General features: G+C 37.3%; 1 protein-coding gene and 1 pseudogene across 4 annotated transcripts in view; both read left to right on the forward strand.

The window, feature by feature from the left end:
* Window positions 1-17,741, forward strand: part of CNBD1 (cyclic nucleotide binding domain containing 1) — a 504,234-nt gene extending 486,493 nt beyond the window's left edge. For all 4 annotated transcript variants that reach the window (XM_070075280.1, XM_070075282.1, XM_070075286.1 and 1 more), the window contains one exon: window positions 15,315-17,741. In XM_070075280.1, the coding sequence (XP_069931381.1) occupies window positions 15,315-15,431 (117 nt within the window). In that variant the 3' untranslated portion in view covers window positions 15,432-17,741. The remainder of the gene's footprint in view (window positions 1-15,314) is intronic.
* On the forward strand, window positions 13,543-13,658 carry LOC127490895 (U2 spliceosomal RNA; annotated as a pseudogene).
* Window positions 17,742-20,310: the final 2,569 nt, after the last annotated feature.

Here is a 20,310-nt window from a genome sequence, read left to right on the forward strand (position 1 = left end):
GGCCAGCAATGTGGTATAGTGGGTAGTCACTGTTCGCAACACTGGTATCACACATGGGTGCCAGTTTGTGTCTCAGATGCGCCACCTCCAATCCCATTACCTGATAAAAAAAATTGCAAGCAGAGATTTAATAAATAGGACTTAATACATAAATAGGATTTAACAGGGCATTCTATTCTTTATAAAACAAAAATACTCCAATGGACTCTTCATAGAAATAGAAGACTGGCTAATGGTTATTCAAATGACTCAATCTCAGACACAGGCCTGGGACAGACAGCAAGTGTTGCACAAGAACAGTGGGATTTTGAGCCCCCTATGTGTTTCAGGTACGTGGGGTAGACTGAGGACACGGACTCATTAATAAGTGTGTCAGAAAAACTGCAAATATTTACTTTTGTTAAGAGGAAGAAACAGGGAAACAAAGTGTGGGATGAATTCCCGGGTTACAAGACCAGCTCCCATAAACATCTGTGATGATGCAATATCTGGCCCAATGCAGTTGGCTCTTACCTTGAAAACTCCCCGGTACTGCATTCTTGGTAAGCTAATCCTTTTGCATCTATTCATATTCTTGTCAATCAATGAGCCTTGTGTTAACTTCCACCTGGGATCTGCATTTTCCCAAATAATGTCATTCACTGAAATATTCAGACTGAGCTTATTATTTAAATACATAGGTATTTTTTGCATTTAAATTCCAATCCTTTCTAGAATAAAGTTGGATCATTTTTGTTATTCCTGTGCATCAAATGAAGTACATGAAACATTTTACTATTTTACCATTCTCCTTAAAAAAGTCTGAATCTCAGCCGGCGCCGTGGCTCAATAGGCTAATCCTCCACCTTGCGGCGCCGGCACACCGGGTTCTAGTCCCGGTTGGGGCGCCGGATTCTGTCCCGGTTGCCCCTCTTCCAGGCCAGCTCTCTGCTATGGCCAGGGAGTGCAGTGGAGGATGGCCCAGGTGCTGGGGCCCTGCACCCCATGGGAGACCAGGAAAAGCACCTGGCTCCTGGCTCCTGCCAGGATCAGCGCGGTGCGCCGGCTGCAGCGGCGGCCATTGGAGGGTGAACCAACGGCAAAGGAAGACCTTTCTCTCTCTGTCTCTCTCTCTCACTGTCCACTCTGCCTGTCAAAAAAAAAAAAAAAAAAAAAAAGTCTGAATCTCATTTTATTTAATTGCTTGCAGTTCTGTAATAATTTGGCCCTTACTAATCTCTCCTGCCCAAATGAACTTCTAGTTCCTTGAAAGATCATTTCTCTTTCTTGTCTGAAACACCTTCTCCTGAGTGGATTTGCAATGGCTTATTGTCATTCTCACTGGTAGACTACAGTTTCATTAAAGGCGACAGTGACAGGACTACCACCTATCACATAATTATGTTGAGTGAGTTAATGTATGAATGACACACATACTGCTGCTAGATGCTATCATTGTTGAAATGGCCCAGAATAAATGTGTCATAACTTTGTTGATGTCATCATGAATGTAGATGGGAAGAGACTTGCAAACCTTGGAACTGTAGCTACTTCCTTCATCCATCAGTAGAACTGTTAATGACACCCTGCTGTCATACACAGTGCACAGTGTTGGCACATATTTAAAAAAATGACTCTGTGAGCTTCAAACTGGACATACCAGACTTTCTGCTTTGTTAAAGTTACTGTGTGGGCAGTTGCTGAATAGTGATTCGGACTTGTACCTGAATGTTGAAGCTCTTATCACAAGTCCTAACATCTGGGTTATTTGCCAGCTATGCTTGTTCATCTTCCATGGAAATTCTTGTTAAAGATGTCCTCTTACCTACAACTGACTTGGTGATTGGCTCTGGCAGGACATCTATTCTGCCACGAAGAGGTTTCCATCAAGCTTTTCACCTTGATTTCTCTTTTCTTCCAGTAGTATATCCATGATGGAGTATTTAAAAATGTGGGCATAAAAAAATCCTCTGTCAAAGTGAGCACATCTTATTTCATAATGACAGACACACGTGCACTGAGAAGGAGAGAGGATGAGCCTCTGTGCTTGTGCTTTCTAGCCTAGAAGCCTTATGTGGCAACAGTATACAGAGATATCGTTCTGGTTGGATCAGAGCAACTGGAACTCAGAAAAAAATAATTGGAAAGAGTATAGATAAATACACCTTGTGTAGAATTATACATTGTTCAATATTTAACAAACTGTTTCCCTCCACCCTACAGAAAATAAACCATTCTTTTGTAGCATTTGCCAGTTTCATGGCATGTGTACCCCTTCATAAGCAACGGCAGATTTTCAGCGGGATGTCCCAGTACAGGCAGTTGGAAGGGATGCGTGTTGTCACTGCCATAGGACTGAGAAACAGCTTCGGCATGCTGCTGGCTCCTGACGTCTTGTGAGACTGTGTGTTTACACAAATCTAACGTACCTGGAGACTTTGACTTTTAATTGAAAATTTCCCAGGGAATAAAATTTTCCATCAGGAATGGGGGCTGGAATCAGGAGAGGTGGAATAACTGCTTAACATTATTATGGACAGTTAAGTGAAAGGTACAAGTCTGGGGAGGGAGGATATAATTCCTCAGTATGCCAATGACAACTAAGACATTTCCAAAATTGTCCTGTATTCACTTTTCCTAAGGGGCAGGGTTTGGTGCCTATGCTTATTTATTTTATCCATTTAGGCAATGTATTTCAGGCCAGTCTGCCACCTGATGTCTCTCTGCTATCCCTGTCTCTAGTCACCCCAATTGCTGTACTAAACTAGTCTGTACTCCTCAATCAAATACTCAGCTTTTGCTGCTTAACTTTCTTCCCAAGGTTTCTCTTTATGACCATTTTATTCAGTTTTGTTTTCCTCCTTTTTTAGCACCAACTCAATTTTGGCTCTGCTCTTTATATTTTCTTGGACTCCTCTTAACTAATTTCAGATCTTACTGTTATTTTTTTTTCAAATCACAATACACATGCACTCTATCAAAACATTCTCTGTGCCTAACTCCGTGTTATATCCCCTTCATTTATAAATTATAGTATCTATTTGAGAGGCAGGAAGATGGTGAAAGAGGCAGAGACAGACAGAGCGAGCTCTCATCCATGGCTCACTCCCTCAAATGCTTATGATCGCCAGGGCGATCCCAGTCTCCCAATGGGTGTCAGGGACCTCACCACCAAAACCATCACCTGCTGACTCCCAGGTTGCACATTAGCAGGAAGCTGGAGTCAGACACCAGAGCTGGGGTTTGAACTCTGGCACCCTAATGTGTATACGAGCGTCTTAACAATTATGACAGATGCTCACCCCTGATGGTCCTTTCTCAGTGAATGCGTGTATGATCTACAAATTACAGTTAGGCACTTGTTTGTACACTGAACTACCTTTTGTTATTTTTGTATGCATATACTACTTCCCTTTCTCTTCTAAAATATACTTTAAGATACTTGTGACTCAAGAACATGTGAAATAAGTTACCATCGAACAGACAAGGTAAACCTAATACATGCTTAACCTTAACTTGAATTTAGAATTTAAAAAATTATCATCTGAAAAATAAATGCTTTTTCTAATGTTTTTATCAGGTGTTTGCTTTTAAAATCTTAAAATATTTGAGTCAATTTAATAGAAATAGGCGGGATAATAATAGTTTCAATCTGTAAATTCATTCAAGTTCATTCTCATAAAAAATTTTTTGTTAATATAATCATTTTTGAATGCATCATAAAATTGATAAAGTAGAATTGTGAGTCACAGTAGAAATCCTTCTTAGCATAAAAAGAATTGAAATAAAGGCACTAGAAATGAGAATAAAATTATTTTTAAATATCTGAATAATTCAATTTTTTAAAGTTTTATTTATTTGTTTGTTTGTTTGTTTTTTGACAGGCAGAGTGGACAGTGAGAGAGAGAGACAGAGAGAGAAAGGTCTTCCTTTGCCATTGGATCACCCTCCAATGGCCGCCGCTGCAGCTGGCGCACCGCGCTGATCTGATGGCAGGAGCCAGGATCCAGGTGCTTTTCCTGGTCTCCCATGGGGTGCAGGGCCCAAGCACCTGGGCCATCCTCCACTGCACTCCCTGGCCACAACAGAGAGCTGGCCTGGAAGAGGGGCAACCGGGACAGAATCCGGCGCCCCAACCGGGACTAGAACCCGGTGTGCCGGCACCGCAAGGTGGAGGATTAGCCTATTGAGCCACGGCGCCGGCTAGTTTTATTTATTTGAAAGGCAGAGTTATGGGAGAGAAGGAGAGGGAGAGAGGGAAAGAGAGACAGAGACCTTCCCTCAATTGGTTCACTCCCTAAATGGCCACAATAGCCAGGGCTGTGTCAGAATGAAGCCAAGAGCCAGCAGTTCTTCCTGGTCTCCCACATGGTGCATGGACCAAGGACTTGGGCCATCCTCTGCTTTTTTCCCTGTTGTACTAGCAGGGATCTGGACTGGAAGAGGAGTAGCTGGGACTGGAACTGGGGCCCGTATGGGATACTGGTGATGCAGGAGGCAGCCTAACCCACTACACCACAACACCAGCCCCAGAATAATTCAATATTAAATTTTAAATTATCTAGAATTTTTAACAGAAAAAGAAAATAAAATTAAATTAAATATTCTCACTCATATCTGTTATAGACAATGTAAATTTTGTCTTCTCTATAAATCAGAGGCCAAAATGCATAATACAATGGAAAAAGATATTTTTTTAAAAAATATAAAGTATCTAAATAGTCTGGCTGCACATCTGCTTATTAGTAATTGCTTACATTAGCATTCATACCAGTTCATTAGTCCTAATATCATTCCTCTACCATAGCCCTTAAGTGTTAGAAAAATGAAGTTAACTATCTTTTAGCTGTCTCTTCTCTAGGCTATATTTCATTAGTTCTTTCAGTTCCTCTCATAAATCCCATTTTCGTTCTCTTTAATTTTCTTGTTGCTCTCTGCTGGACCCTCCATGATTGATTAAAATGCAACTGTTAAATTAAATTTCACTTGTTATGCTTAAGCCTCTATGTACCAAGGTATTATGTTAATTGACTTGCTGCTTCAAGTTAGTCTTTATAAGTAAACTGGAAATCATTGAGTAGTGAAATCTTATTTTTCTCTTTCTCATTATACCAACTGCCGGTTAATCTTTTTATCATTAAATTCATGCAGTCATACATTGGCTGACAATGTCTCAGTCAACAATGGACCACATAAATTAGGGTGTTCTCATGAGGTTACATTGCCTACACAAGTTGCAGCAGATTTGTGTAAGTACACTCTGATGCTTGCACAATAATATCACATAATGAATCATTTTACAGAGTGTAAAGTGTTAAACTATAGACAACTGTATTTTATTTTCCTTCCTATTTAATTATCATGAAAAGGAGTATTAAAGGTTAAAATTCTAAACTGAATCTATAGCTTTAAAATGGAGAATTTGATTCCCACTCCTGCCACCGTAATTTTGTGTTTTTGTTTTCCATCTCTCTCATGTTTTTGAGAACATTGCTCAGGATTGAAATTGTCCTTCTGTCTGTCTCTTCCATTGAATTTAGGAATTAAGGCTCTTTGAAAGTAAGGTTTCTTTAAAAAAAAAACAAGGGTTTATTTATTTATTTGAAAGGCAGAATTACAAGGAGAGAGAGAGGGGGAGAGGGAGAGGGAGAGGTCTTCTGTCAGCTGGTTCACTTGCCAAATGGCCAGAACAGCTGGAGATGGGCCAGAGCAAAGCCAAGAGCCAGGAGTATCTTCCAGGTCTCCCATGTGGGTGCAGGAGCCCAAGGAATTGTATCATCTTTCACTGCTTTCCCAAGCCATTAGCAGGGAGCTGGATTGGAATTGGAGTAGCCCTGACTTGAATTGGCACCCATATGGGTTGGCAGTATCACAGGAAACAAGTTTACCAACTACACTGCAGTGCTGGCCACCAAAATAAGGTTTCTTGTTTACATAGATAAATTCTGTACCAGGAACAGGAATGATGCATGAACAGGCCTTCATTAAGCACAAGTTACACGATAGAATGTGATGAAATTCTGGAAAATTCAAATTACTCATTAATTCCAGGAATACAAAAAGGGCAAAACCTTTTGTTGAACTTGTTAATATTTTTTGAGCGCTACTCTGTGGCTGGCTCAGCCTTCAGGAATAACATAAAGGACAATTGCTATTTTCTATATACCTTCTGGATCTTTCTAATAGGAAGCACACAAATTGCAAGAATCATATGTATGGGTAAGTATATGCATAATATTGTGAGATGTGCCCAAAAGGATACTGTAAAGGAAAAGAATGAGGCCTATGAGACAGAATAGTAAGTTAATGCATTTCTTTTGTAGTATCTAAATTTGATCTACTCTCATCTAATACTAAAGCCAAAGTCTTTGATGTCACTCCCCCACTCGCGGAGGAACGACACCGGTCCTTCCGGGATTTGCTGCCGCTCCCCCACCTCCGCCTCTCCCTGCTTTCTCGGGGGAGGCGTGGGACCAAGGAGCTCTCCGCCTGACTCTCTCAGGGGCCCCACATGTTCTCTCTCTCCCCCTTTTATAGTCCTCTCCCACCAATCCGTGCTTTGCTGCCCGTGTGCTGAGCAAGCCACTTTCTTCCAATCAGAGGTTGGATCAGGAATCAGCTAATTGACGAAGCAGCTGTGTAAGATTTGTTTACTCCCTCTCAGCACCATATGATGGGAGATCAGAAGCATAGAGTTAGTTTCAGTCCACAGTTTCAGTACTTATTTCTCTCCCGGGCGCCCCGCCATGTTGCGGGAGACAGACCCTGCTCCCCACACCTACTTTCCACATTTGGTTATTTTAGATACTTGGAGATTTTTAATACCAGCTTTTAGCATTTATTTAAAACAAAGTTCAGCAAAACACTGTATTTGAAAAAAAAAAAGTATAGCACAGATATTTGTTTGTTTGTTTAATTTAGCTCCTAATTATAAGGAAGAATATGTACTATTTGTCCTTCTGTATTTGGCTTACTTCATTCAACAGATGTCCTTCAGTTCCAACCGTTTTGAAGCAAATGAGAGAATTTCATTCTTTTTTATAACTGAACAATATTCCATTGTGTGTGTGTGGGTGTGTGCATACCACATTTTCTTTATCCATTAATCTGATGTTGTGTACTTTGGTTGATTATTTTGGTTGAGTATTTGGGCTACTGGGAACAGTGCTGCTATACATATGGTATCTGTTTGATTAAATGAGTTTATGTGTTTTGAGCATATTCCCAGTACTGGATAGTTGGATCATGTGGTAAGTCTATTTCCAGTTTTTTAAGAGATCTTCCCTACTGTTTTCCACAGTGGCTGCACTAATTTATATTGTGTTTTTTGAGTAGCTAACATCTTCTTGCTGTAAAGCCTTTGTCAAATAAGTAGTTCACAAATATTTTCTCCCATTATTTTGATTGCCTCAACTCTACTGATTGCTTCCTTTGCTGTGCAAAAGCTTCTGTGTTCGATATAATCCAGTTTGTCTAGTTTTGATTTTATTGTCCATACTTTAGAGAATTTATCATCTCTATCAATGTCTTGAAGTGTTTCCCCTATATTATCTTTCAGCAATTTTATAGTCTTAAGTCTTAAATTTAAGTTTTTGGATCACTTGAGTTTATTTTTGCATATAGTAAGAGGTATAAATATAATTTAATTCTTCTCTCTATATATACACATCTAGTTTTTGCTAGCACCCTTTATTGAAAAGACTATCCTTTCTCCAAAATATGATCTGGGCCCCTTTGTCAAAATCAATTCATAGTATGTACATGTATTAAATTCTAGGATCTCTATTCTATTCCATTGATCTATATATTGGTTTTATGCCTATACCATGCTGTTTTAATTAGTATACATTTTCAATATGCTTTGAAGACAGATATTGTGATGCTTCCAGCTTAAATTTTATTTTTTTTCTTAGGATTGCTTTGGCTATTCTGAGTCTTTTGTGATTCCATATGAATTTTAGAATTTTTTTATAATTTTATAAATGTCATTGGTATTTTGATGGGGATTCATTGAATCTGTAGATTGATTAAGAAGTACAGACATTTTAATGATACTAATTCTTCCAACTCATTATTAAGGAATACCTTTCTCACATTTGTTTTTTTTTAACATTTGATGCTTGATTTTTATGCTAATGTAATATTATTACAAAAACACTTTATAATTTTCATTGTAGAGATCTTTCTCTTCTTTGGTTAAATTTATTTCTAAATATTTGATTTTGTGGCTATTGTAAATGAGATTTCTTTCTTCTTTTTTGATATGTTCATTATTGGCATACACTAAAACACTTTTTTGCATGTTAATTTTGACCTGCAACTTTAGTGAATTGATTTATTAGTTCTAGCAGCTTTTTGTTCAAGGATAGGTTTATATCAATTATGCTAAATTATTTATAGATACAGTTGGACATATAAGCTCTACACATAGAAAAACAATTCTAGGTTCTCAGATTCAAGGCTTTTTTAAATCAGATTAAAATATCCTTTGAGTCAATACTTTATTTTTTAAATTTTTAAAGATTTATTTATTTACTTATTTATTGAAAGGCAGAGTTAGAGAGAGAGAAAGGGAAAGACAGAAAGCGAGAATTCTTCCATCTGCTGGTTCACTCCCCAAGTGGCCCCAGTGACCAGGGCTGAGCCACATAGAAACCAGGAGCCAGAAGCTTCATCTGAGTCTCCCACATGGGTGACAGGGGTCCCTACACTTGAGCCATCTTCCACTGTTTTTCTCAAGTCATTAGCTTGGAGCTGGATATGAAGTGGAGCTGCCGTGACACAAACTGACTCCCATATGGGATGCCTGCATCACAACCAGTGGCTTTGCCCTCTACACCACAAGGCTGGCCCCTCTATAATATATGCTTACTAAGTGCTAATATATATTTTACTAGCATTATTTGTCCTTTTTAAATACTGTAATATTTATTAAATGTGTTTTTTATTTGCTATGATACAGCATTTGCTTTCAGAGCTTAGAAGTTTTTTTCAAGATTTATTTATCTGTAAGGTAGAGTTACGGGAGGCTGTAGGGGTTGGGAGACAGATCTTCCATCTGCTGGTTCACTCCATAAATGGCCACTATGGCTGGGGCTGAGCCAGGCCGAAGCCAGTACCCTGGAACTCCATCCAGGTCTCCCGCATAGGTGGCAGGTGCCCAAGTATTTGGGACATTGTCCACTGCTTTTCCAGGAGCATTAACAGGGAGTTGGATAGGAAGTGGAGCGGTTAGGACTTGAACTGGTGTTCAAGCATCATCACAGGCTGCAGCTTAACCTGCTGTGCCACAGTCCCATTCTCAGTTCATAAAAATACCTGAGTCCCGAGCTTAGAAGTTGTTGTTGTTTTTCTTTTTTTAAATTTCAGTGTAGGATGTGAAACTTACAGAGTAGTAACATGATATATACTCAAAGTATTATAAAAATAGGCAGTTGTAATTCCTTTATTTTGCTTTTGGGAAAGAAATTTTAATGTTAGTTGCAGTATATTTCATAGTGTCTTATCATATAGTTCTGTGATTCTTCAATGTATAACCTCACACTACTTCCATGATTTCTAATGTAGGGACATGAGTATTTCTTCAGATTTGGTGTAATTTAAGAGTTGTTTAAAACAGTGCTTTGAAACCTTATGTGGCCAGGTATTTGGCCCACAGTTTAAGACACCTGCTTTCCTTATCTGAGTGCCTGGTTCGAGTCCCACCCTCACTACTTATCCAGCTTGCTGCTAATGTGCACCACAGAAGGCAATAGGTGATGGCTTAAATACCTGGGTTCCTGCCACATATTGTGAGATACACCAATTTTCATTTCCGGCTCCTGCCTTTTGCCTGGCTCAGCCTTGGCTGTTGCAGGCATTTAGGACATAAACCAGTGAATGACAGCTCTCTCTTCTTGTCTCTTTTTCTCTGTGTATCTCTTTGCCCTTCCAATATGAAACACATGAAATCTGTTCTTTTTATATTACTAATAAAATAAATAAAAAATAAAAAATTAAGCAAACCCTATATCATCTGTCTAAATTGTACACAGGCCAACTATTTTCATTATATGCAAAGGGATACTGACCATTTATCAGTGTTAGGAATATAAAAAATTGAGGGGTGAGAATCAGGCCAGCAAGACAAAATAGTTAGATCATTCACAGCAAGATTATTCACATTCCATGTGAGATGAACAGTGCATCAATATCAAAAATTTTGCAGTGAAAAACAAAGAAATCTAACGTGGCTGGAAGAAAAGACTTATAGTCCATGTAGGGAGACAACGTTCACAGACTTCTTGTTTGTCTACTTGCTTATTCTGAATTTAGACGTCCAAGCCAGACAAAGTATGAAAGATTGACAAATCATTACACAGATCAGGATTCAATACGAAGAAGCCTAAAGCAAGCCAAAATCTAGAACTCTTGGTGAGCAAAACTAGGAAGTTGGTTTCAAGATGTACACTCCAAGCAAAGGGTATCAGAAGAGTCTGGTCTTTGAGCTTCACAATAATTTGTCAGGCAACAGAACAGGCAAGTGTTTTTTTTTTAAATAGTGCCAACATGGATAGATCAAAAATAAAAGGGATTTCTGGCTCATCTGTGTTGTGTAAAGTGATTCTCATGTAGATAAACAATAGTAGTCTCAAGGTTGGCAAATGTAGGTTTATGGTTGGGGTTATGCAAGGACTACCAATTGCATCAGGGAGCTATGTATACTGGGTAGTCTTTAGTATTAAAATAATAAGCTTACATTCAGCGTAATAGCGGCATTTCCAAATACACTGTAATGAACATATGGATTTTTATGACCATGCTCATATAGGTAGAGGGATATCTATAGCTATAACAATATTATACACATATATGCAGGGTGGCTTTTTTTGTCCTGAGTACTATATAGTTATTAATACATTTGCTTCATTCACTTAAAAAATCATCAGTTAATTTCATAAATTACCTAATTTCCTAAATAATAAAAGTAATTTGCCATCTGCTGGGTTTTCCTCTTTGGCTACATGAACATCATGCTCTTAAGAATACAAACCCGACTCAGTTTCTGGCCCTTTCCCATACTTGTGTGCAGCTGAAACTAGTACCCCTATCTAGACCATTCCGATGCTGAGCTTGCCCATTCTGCAACTGCTGCTTTTGATAAAAGATATAACCATCGGAGAAAAACAAGGCAATTGCTGGAGAGAGCTCAGCCCTTGTGAGAATGAATTGCCCAGTGGGCCACATTCTATCATCAGAAACTCACAGGAAATTCACACTGGAGTAAGTGTTAAGGGTGTGGGAATCCGTGGGCAGATTTCATTCTTTGTGTTTAACTTGGCAGTCATTGTCCTCACTGCTCACTGCATTGTTTTATAACAATGACATCTTCTTACATGATTCGCATGACTAGGTTTTTAATAGAAAAACCTGCTGGTTTTCATAAGTTTTGGGAAACAGAGAATGGATAGGGAAGCTGTTATAAAGTTTTTGTCCATTTTCAAACCAAGCAATAAATCTAAAAATTTCTGTGTCCAATGTGAACCACAAATGAAGAAGTGCTGAAAAGTGTTCAAATTAGTTTTCCAGTGCAGTGGGAAAAAAAGCAAGTGCTATCGTATCAACTTCTGCAGTTTCCCTTGCAGCTCCCTAGCCTGTCTGTCTGTCTCTCTCTCTCTCTCTCTCTCTCCCTCACTCATTCTCTCTCACTCTTTCTCTCTAAAACTCACTTGCCATCCCTCCCTCCGCCCCCCTCCTCTCAGGACAAAAAGCTATGTTTTCACGTGCTGTGCGCTAAGTTCATTTAGTTCATTAATTGCAATACCTTTCTCAGTTTTGTTGCCACATAGTCATATTTTCCAGCTGAAGGAGTACTGATGGAGAGAAGGAGGTTCTGACCCTGCAATATGGATAAACATGAAAAAAATTATGCTAAGTGAAATGTCAGACACCACAGAACAAATATTGTAGGATTCCACTTGTGTTACGTATTCAGAATAGTCAAATTCTGTCTCAAATGGACAGAGACAAAAGGTATAATTGTAGTTACCCTGCATTAGGAGGAGAGCGGAATAGGGAGTTACTATTTAAAAGGTAGAATTTCAATTTGGGATGATGAAAAAGTTCTGGAGATGATGGTGGTGATGGTTTACAATCATGTCAATGTGCTTAATGTCATTGAACAGTATACTTATAAAGGGTGAGGATGGGAAATGTTTGTTATGTGATAGGTATATTTTACCACAGAGAGGGAGGGTGAGGGTGGAAAGGGAAATGGTTTTTTGATCAGTGTAAGATGAGAGGGTGAATGATCTATTAAGGAAATTCTGAAAAACAAAATTTAAAAGGAATTGGAGTTTTCTACATTTTTTGAGACAGAGGCCCTGTGCCATCCCCCTCATGGGACTCCCAAAGGTAGCACATTTCAAAGAATAACTGAGCGATGTGTGCTCAGAAGGTAGATTACAGAAAACAATGTCTCCCATGCAGGGCCAAGAGTTGACTACTCAAGGCTGAGCATGTCTTCAATACCCGTGCAGGGCCCAGATGTTCCTCTTCAAAGGCTTAAATTGCATTAGACCCATGACATTGACACCACTCCTAGGAGAGTAGAAGTGACAGCCAAGAGTGACTAATTCTAGTTTCCTGTAAGTCTAGAAAGCTAATTTTGGTGAAGATTACATTTAATTTAGAAAAATAAATGTAGTATTATTTTTAATACTCTACACTAGAATAAATCTTAGGACCACTGAAAGATTATATTTTCCTGAAAAACTGTGGGTGAATATGCTATATGTTACAAACAATGGTGTCTAATTATAATAAATGATTGTTTTACTAGGAAATGAGAGACATTTTTATGTAACTGCCTATGAAGTCATAATTATGTCTCATGCGAAACTGCAGTAATTCCTGTTAATGGAGTGTTCATATTTTATTACTACTTTCCTTCCATCTCATGAATTATCATTTAACCTGGTTTGTCTTTCTTGCTTTTATTGTCTTTTTCTTCATAGGTTGTCTCTAGTCACTTTTGTAAATATAGCAATATAAATAAAATATAAGAAAATATAAATCATTTTTATCTTAATTCCAAAAAATCCCTATAATTTCAGTGGATATTTGCTTCTGAATCTAGGATTTGTATTCTCCATATTGGTATATTTCTATGGTATTCTACTATCCTGTTCATCTACACTCTTTTTTCTGTTTAGTATTTGATCATTATTATCAGATCATAAGACACATGGATTTTTTATTTTCTTGAAGAAAATTATATTTAGTGCTTTTTTGTCATAATAAAAGAGGAGATTGAGTTGCAATCAAGTCTGGGCTTCCTCACAGTTGAGATGTAGGGCTCCACCAGTTACTTAACATCTCTAAGAGCTAATACAGAATGTCTCATCTTCTAGAACACTGGCTCATACTTTCTCAATGTTCAGATCTCAGTAAGACAACTCATTATCTGTAAGATAGATTATAAATTTATATATTAAAGTTTCTTTTAACTTCCAATGTTTATAGAAAAAATAGTAAAAATTTATCCTGAACTAATTGAATGAACATTTTTAAGTATCTGTTTATATTGCTTCTAAGCCTTTTGGCTAAGATCAAGTGAAGTAACTGTTACTACAGAGATTCATTGTCTCTGTTTTTAATTAGAACTTTTTTAATTATCCAAGTTTTATGGGAAAATTAATACACAATTTTTTGTTTATACCACTTCAATGGAAAATGAACTATAGTGGCATGTTATGTGAGAGAAAAATAGTATGTCAATTCTTCAAATGAAAGATTAGATTGACATAATATAATAAATAGTCTAAGCAGACTGACTTAAAAACACTACAAATTACACTATAACAATAGATGCCATATGCATTTGCGTAACTCTGAACTGTGGTATATTTTCTTAGCTATGCTATAATTTAAATTGTTAATTTGAACTTTATTGATTTCATAATTATTTTGTGGACATTTGTTCTAATAGTTGCAAAATATTTCTGTTCTGAGAATTAAAATCTAATTTGATTATTATGTGTATCTAAATAGCATTCCAATTTAATCATTCATATCAGCCCTGGAAGTCAGAATTTTTTATAGCAAAAATTGACTTAGTGTCCTTTTCTATTTCTTTTTAAAAATATTATTATTTATTTGAGAGGTAGAGTTATAAACAGTTAGAGGGAGAGACAGAGAGAAAGGTCTTCCATCCACTGGCTCACTCCTCAAATGGCTACAACAGGTGCAGCTGGGCTGATCTGAAGCCAGGAGCCAGGAGCTTCTTCAGGGTCTCCCACGTGGATGCAGGGGCCCAAGCACTTGGACCATCTCCACTGCTTTCCCAGGCCATAGCAGATAGCTGTATTGGAAGAGGAGAAGCCAAAGATTCTAGAACCAGCACCCATATGAGACGTTGGCGCCGTAGGCAGAGGATTAACCTACTGTGACACAGCACTGGCCCCTAGTATCCTTATCTAAAATTGATCAAGTACTGTCCATCTTTAAGAGTTGTTTTGAAGGTTAAATTTAGCATAGTAGATAATGAACACAAACTCATTTCTTTGGCTTATTTACAATTTCACTTACTCCCTATCACTGTTATTCCATTCTCTGTTTTATAATTAAAGTCAATATCAATAAAATCAAGTATAGGATGAGGAATATTTTAATTATTAATGCCTTTCTGCAAATTAGCCTAAATGTTGGCCAACAAACCCTCAGTGACTTTGAACAAAGGTTCTCCGTTTACTTATAACTTAGGTTTTTGCATATATGAATCATGTTAGCTTTCAGTGGATTGCTCAACCTGGAAAAAAAACAGGTAGAGCAAGATGCACACAGTGGCTCCTGAGGCCACATTGCAAATACTCCCTCTCCCAAACTTTGCATTGACCAACGCAACTTACACAGCCACTCCTGGAGTGGAACAGATAAGTCCAAACAAGCCTCTTCCAAGTAGAGACACCAGAGGGGGGAACCCTAAAGGTGGTCCTAAAGAGAGGCCTCCATACTTAAAGCTAATACTAGTCTCTCCAATAGTAAGAGTTTCCTATTTTGAGGAGTGGTGAAATAGGACAAACGATCCCTGGCTACCTACTTCATATCAATAACAGGATATTCCTTCTTACATGCTAAAAATCAATATACTACGATATAAAAAGTTTAGGCATCTCAAAAAATGTTTCATATCCAATGTTATAGTTTCTCTTCATGTAACAGTTGTTTTGAAACTTAAAAATTATTTTCCTTGAAAAATAACTTGTAGATATTTATATTGAAATAGTTTTATTTAATAGAAGTTTATAGTTTAGGGGAGATAGGATTAATTATTTTTAACACTCCTTTCTTTCTAGGATAAGACCATGGAAAACACCTTGTATTACAATGGAATTATACCAGGCTTTGGAAAATGGAACCATTACTGGACAAGCATTCCCAGGAACCTAAAGGATACTCTAGTGAATTATTAAACTTATTAAACCTAGCTCAAAAGAAGCTTGAGTTTCAGCAAGAATTGTTGATGTTTTTATTTTAAACCACTATAGAATATATGCTTTGCCTTATGCTTCCTTTATTTTCCACAAATCATCATCCTAAATAAATATATTCATCATAATAAATATAATAATAAATATAAATCATAAATATAATAATCATAAATAAATGTATTCTTATTAATATGTTTCTTTTGGACAACCAAATATTTCTATTAATGTTTTCTGGCTTACTTTTTTGGCATCCTAAAAAGTGGCAAAAATACTTACTATAACAATAATTTTAGAGGGCCAAAGATTGTTAAATAAAATGATTTTGACATGTGAACCCTAATTAGAAATGTTTAAATAAAATACCTTGTTTTAATCCCATTTGTTTGGCTATAAAAGTGAAACACAAATAGATTCCATATTTTGCTTTCAAAAACCTATGAAACAATATAATTTTTATTACTCTCTTAGACCTTCTTACAAAGCACAGGCTATTACTATGCACTATGTATCTGTATAAGCAGGGAGACATTATACCCATTGTACAATGGTATTTCAAAAAGCTTGTGGAGAAATGTTATTAGAATATGTTTATTCTGGTGCAAAGAAAATTTGAATTTCTTTGAATTGGAATTCATGCATAGTTTTCTCATGATATGTATTTTCTATGAATTTTTGAAGACCATTTCTACTTACCCAAAGTGTTTTTCCATAAATTTATGTCTGTATGTGATTCTGAATTATCTATTTTAAGTTTGTATTGCTATTATAACACTTCAGTCATTATCATTGGTGTTCTGACGCATTTTCTGTGGTGCCATGGGCATTTACAACATCTTCCCCTATAGAGAAGCATAGACATCCATTGCTTGACCATTTGACGTTTGGCATTATTACTTCTTCTCAGACTTGATTTACACTTGATAGTAACTGTTGATTTATACAAGATCTAAAAAAATATGTAAAATAAGTAGAAATGATGATAAAAATAGTGGAGTTGAAAATATCAGTAGAAATGTAAAGATCATATTTGGTTCCTCATCTGTCATTCCAGACAGAGAATGTATCAATTCAATCAAAGTGGATTTTGAAAGTGAATTTCATACTTCATGTGACTTGTCTAATAAAATACTTTTGGCCATTCCAAATGTATGCAAATCCAAAAAAGATTTAAATTCTCCCAACATTTGAACACAAATAACTTTTAATTGGATCTGTAATCATGGTAATTATGACACAACTCTCATAAGCGGTGAGCAAATGCTGGGCTCAGAAATTCACAATTTTTAGAACTGTTTTTTGAATCATTGAAAAAATTATTGAGAGCTTAATACATACCTTGCACTAACCCAGCCATGAGAGATTAAAACATAATTAAAATATGGCCACTTCTCTTGGGACTAAACCAGACTGAGAAGAAATTTATTTAAATAAATCTCTAAATGTTGCAGTAAATACAGTAAATACAGTATTTTTGTATAAAGTATAATGATGCCATCCAGGAAGAAATGATCAAAATATTTAATTTTGCTGAGAACATATTGTGTTCTGAGAGATAATAGTTGGGTTTGGTATTCTGATGTAGTGACTGAAGACACCACCTGTGACACCAGCATCTCATGGGCAGAGATCTATGTCCTGGCTGCTCAACTCAATCCAGCTCCCCGCTAGTGGACTGCAAAAAGCAACTGAAGATGGACCAATTGTTCAGGGCCCTGCCATCATGTGGGAGACCCAGATGAAGATCCTGGGTCCTGGCTTCAGTCTGGCCTAGCACCAGCCATCACAGCTAAACAAGAACACAGTAGAAGAATCACACCAATCATGTAAATATGAGATACCAATGGCTTGAATTGGAGCAATGCTAGTGCAGTTATTACATAAGTGACTAAAGGCATTTGGATCTGGCTAAAAAGCCTGTGAGAGTTTCCCAGGCATGGAAAGCCAAAACACTGCGGAAAAAAAAAAAAAAAAATGACCTAAATGAAAGATCTCTGTGAGTGAGATCCCAATGGAAAGAGCGGGCCATCAAAGAAGGAGGTACCTTTCTCTGAAGGAAGGAAAGAAATTCTACTTTGATTATGGCCTTGTATAAATAAGATCAGAGTTGGTGAACTCAGGGGGCTTCCATAGCCTTGGCAGCTCATGACAAGAGCCTCGGGTGATTACTGAAGTCATATAAGAGTGCCAATTGTTAAATCAACAATGGGAGTCACTGTGCACTTACTCCCCATACAGGATCTCTGTCCTTCATGTGTTGTACTATGTGAATTAAAGGTATAACTACTACTAAAACAGTACTTTATACTTTGTGTTTCTTTGTGGGTGCAAACTGTTGAACTCTTTACTTAGTATATACTAAATTGATCTTCTGTATATAAAGATAATTGAAAATGAATCTTGATGAAGAATAGGATGGGAGAGGGAGTGGGAGATGGGATGGCTGTGGGTGGGAGGGTGGTTATGGGGGGAAAAAGCCGCTATATTCCAAAAGTTGTACTTTGGAAATTTATATTTATTATATAAAAATTGAAAAAAAGAAAAAAAGTCCTGGTTGTGATAATACAAGCATAAAGTATTATGAATCTTCAAATAGCTTAACTCATTTAATTTTTTCAACATTCATATGAAGCAGGTTCTATTGTCATCCCCTACATTTCACATAAGGAAATGAGCACACACATAGGTTAGTATCTAGTAAACTTTTTTTTTTTTATTTTTATTTTTATTTTTATTTTTGACAGGCAGAGTGGACAGTGAGAGAGAGAGACAGAGAGAAAGGTCTTCCTTTTGCCGTTGGTTCACCCTCCAATGGCCGCTGCTGCAGCCGGCGCACCGCGCTGATCCGATGGCAGGAGCCAGGAGCCAGGTGCTTTTCCTGGTCTCCCATGGGGTGCAGGGCCCAAGCACCTGGGCCATCCTCCACTGCACTCCCTGGCCATAGCAGAGAGCTGGCCTGGAAGAGGGGCAACCGGGACAGAATCTGGTGCCCCGACCAGGACTAGAACCCGGTGTGCCGGCGCCGCAAGGCGGAGGATTAGCCTATTGAGCCACGGCGCCGGCTCAGTATCTAGTAAACTTTTAAGATACTTTTTCCTTCTCAATTTGTTTTTGACAATAATCATAAGGGAAATTGTAAGCCATATTAAATCAATTAATATATATTTATTTTGCCAAGACTTCAGTATGTCCCTAAATGAAAATAAAGCAAAATGTCTGGTTACATTACACAATCTAATTCATTACAGTAAAAAAGAATTGTCCTTAGCGGTTGCCAGAAGAGGTCCATGATCATTCGCCACCATCCTCAAAGTTTACTCTTGTGTTTGATCTGAACGCACAGTAAACAAGGGGGGCCTGTACAAGTGTTCTACTGCTTTTCTGTTTTAATTTCTTTGATGACATGCTGCCTCATACCTTCCCTTTATAAATAATGCAGGCCTGGGTACAGTTCTTTTAAATCTTTCATGCTTACAAACCATGAAAATATATCAGCATGTACAAATTGCTGTCTGAAGGTGCTTGTCAAGCTCTTGTATTATAAATGAAATAAGATACAGGAGCTGATACCTGTTCACATAAATGGAGAATTCTGACAGTGTGAAGTGATCTGAATTACCATGAAATTACAGAATTATAGGATAATAGATCTATAAGGACCTTGTGAGATCTGCTGTTCAAGCTGCCTGCCCTGAGGCAGGTAAACATCTGAAACACTTTGTGAAAATATTTTCCTAGTCTTTCTGAATATCAGCAAGCTGAAAAACTCCAGAACCACCAGAGTGGCTCATTTGAATGACTTGGGATTTAAAAAGAAAGTAAAACTTTTCTTTCTTTCTTTTTTTTTTTTTATTTGACAGATAGAGTTAAGCAGTAAGAGAGAGAGAGAGAGAGAGAAAGAAAGATCTTCATTCCGTTGGTTCACCCCCCAAATGGCCGCTACGGCCAGAACTACGCCAATCCGAAGCCAGGAGCCAAGTGCTTCTTCCTGGTTGCTCATGCAGGTGCAGGTGCCAAGGACTTGAGCCATCCCCCACTGTCTTCCCAGGCCACAGCAAAGAGCTGGACTGGAAGAGGAGCAACCGGGATTAGAACCCAGCACACATATGGGATGCCAGCGCTGTAGGCGGAGGATTAGCCAAGTGAGCCATGGCGCCGGTCCCAGGAAGTAAAACTTTTACATATATATATATATTTATATTTATATTTATATATGTATGTATGTATATAAACAAAAATGGCCCCTAATTTATATTAAATGCTATCCCTTTTTTCTCTATAGAGAAACAAAAATCAATTTATCCTGTTTCATTTTAGGACCTCATTATCTTTTTACAGTTTCTTAATTGTCTCTATCTCTCTAAGTTTTTAGATCATTTTGAATATTGAATAATGAAAATTGAAAATTTTGACTACTTGTATAATAATATTATACAATATTGTTGATTTTCAATTATTGCATATTATGGTGATTTTGAATAAAACAACTTAATTTGTAGATTTCCTCCCACTTTCCCTTGACAATAGTACTTCCACTGAATTACCTACAATATTATGATCTCTTATTCAGAGACTACTGTAATACTTTTATCTGTGACTTTGCTTTATCATTTTTCCTTTTACAATGGAGAAAAAATAATAAAAGTGATTTTGCCATTTTCCTCAAGAATTCCATTGCAAATCTTATTCATGCTAACACTGATTATTAAATAATGAAGCTTCCCATACCCTTCCTCTAAATATAATCCTTTGTTTAAAAAATCTTAGAATTTGAGTCTCTGTACTCAAAAGGATGTGCGAAAAAATTGAAAAGGTTAAATCCTGGCTTTTCTTCTTTCTCTGTGTCTTGGGTTATTCACTTTGG

Source organism: Oryctolagus cuniculus, chromosome 6, assembly GCF_964237555.1.
Source record: "Oryctolagus cuniculus chromosome 6, mOryCun1.1, whole genome shotgun sequence".
Taxonomy (NCBI): Eukaryota; Metazoa; Chordata; class Mammalia; order Lagomorpha; family Leporidae; genus Oryctolagus; species Oryctolagus cuniculus.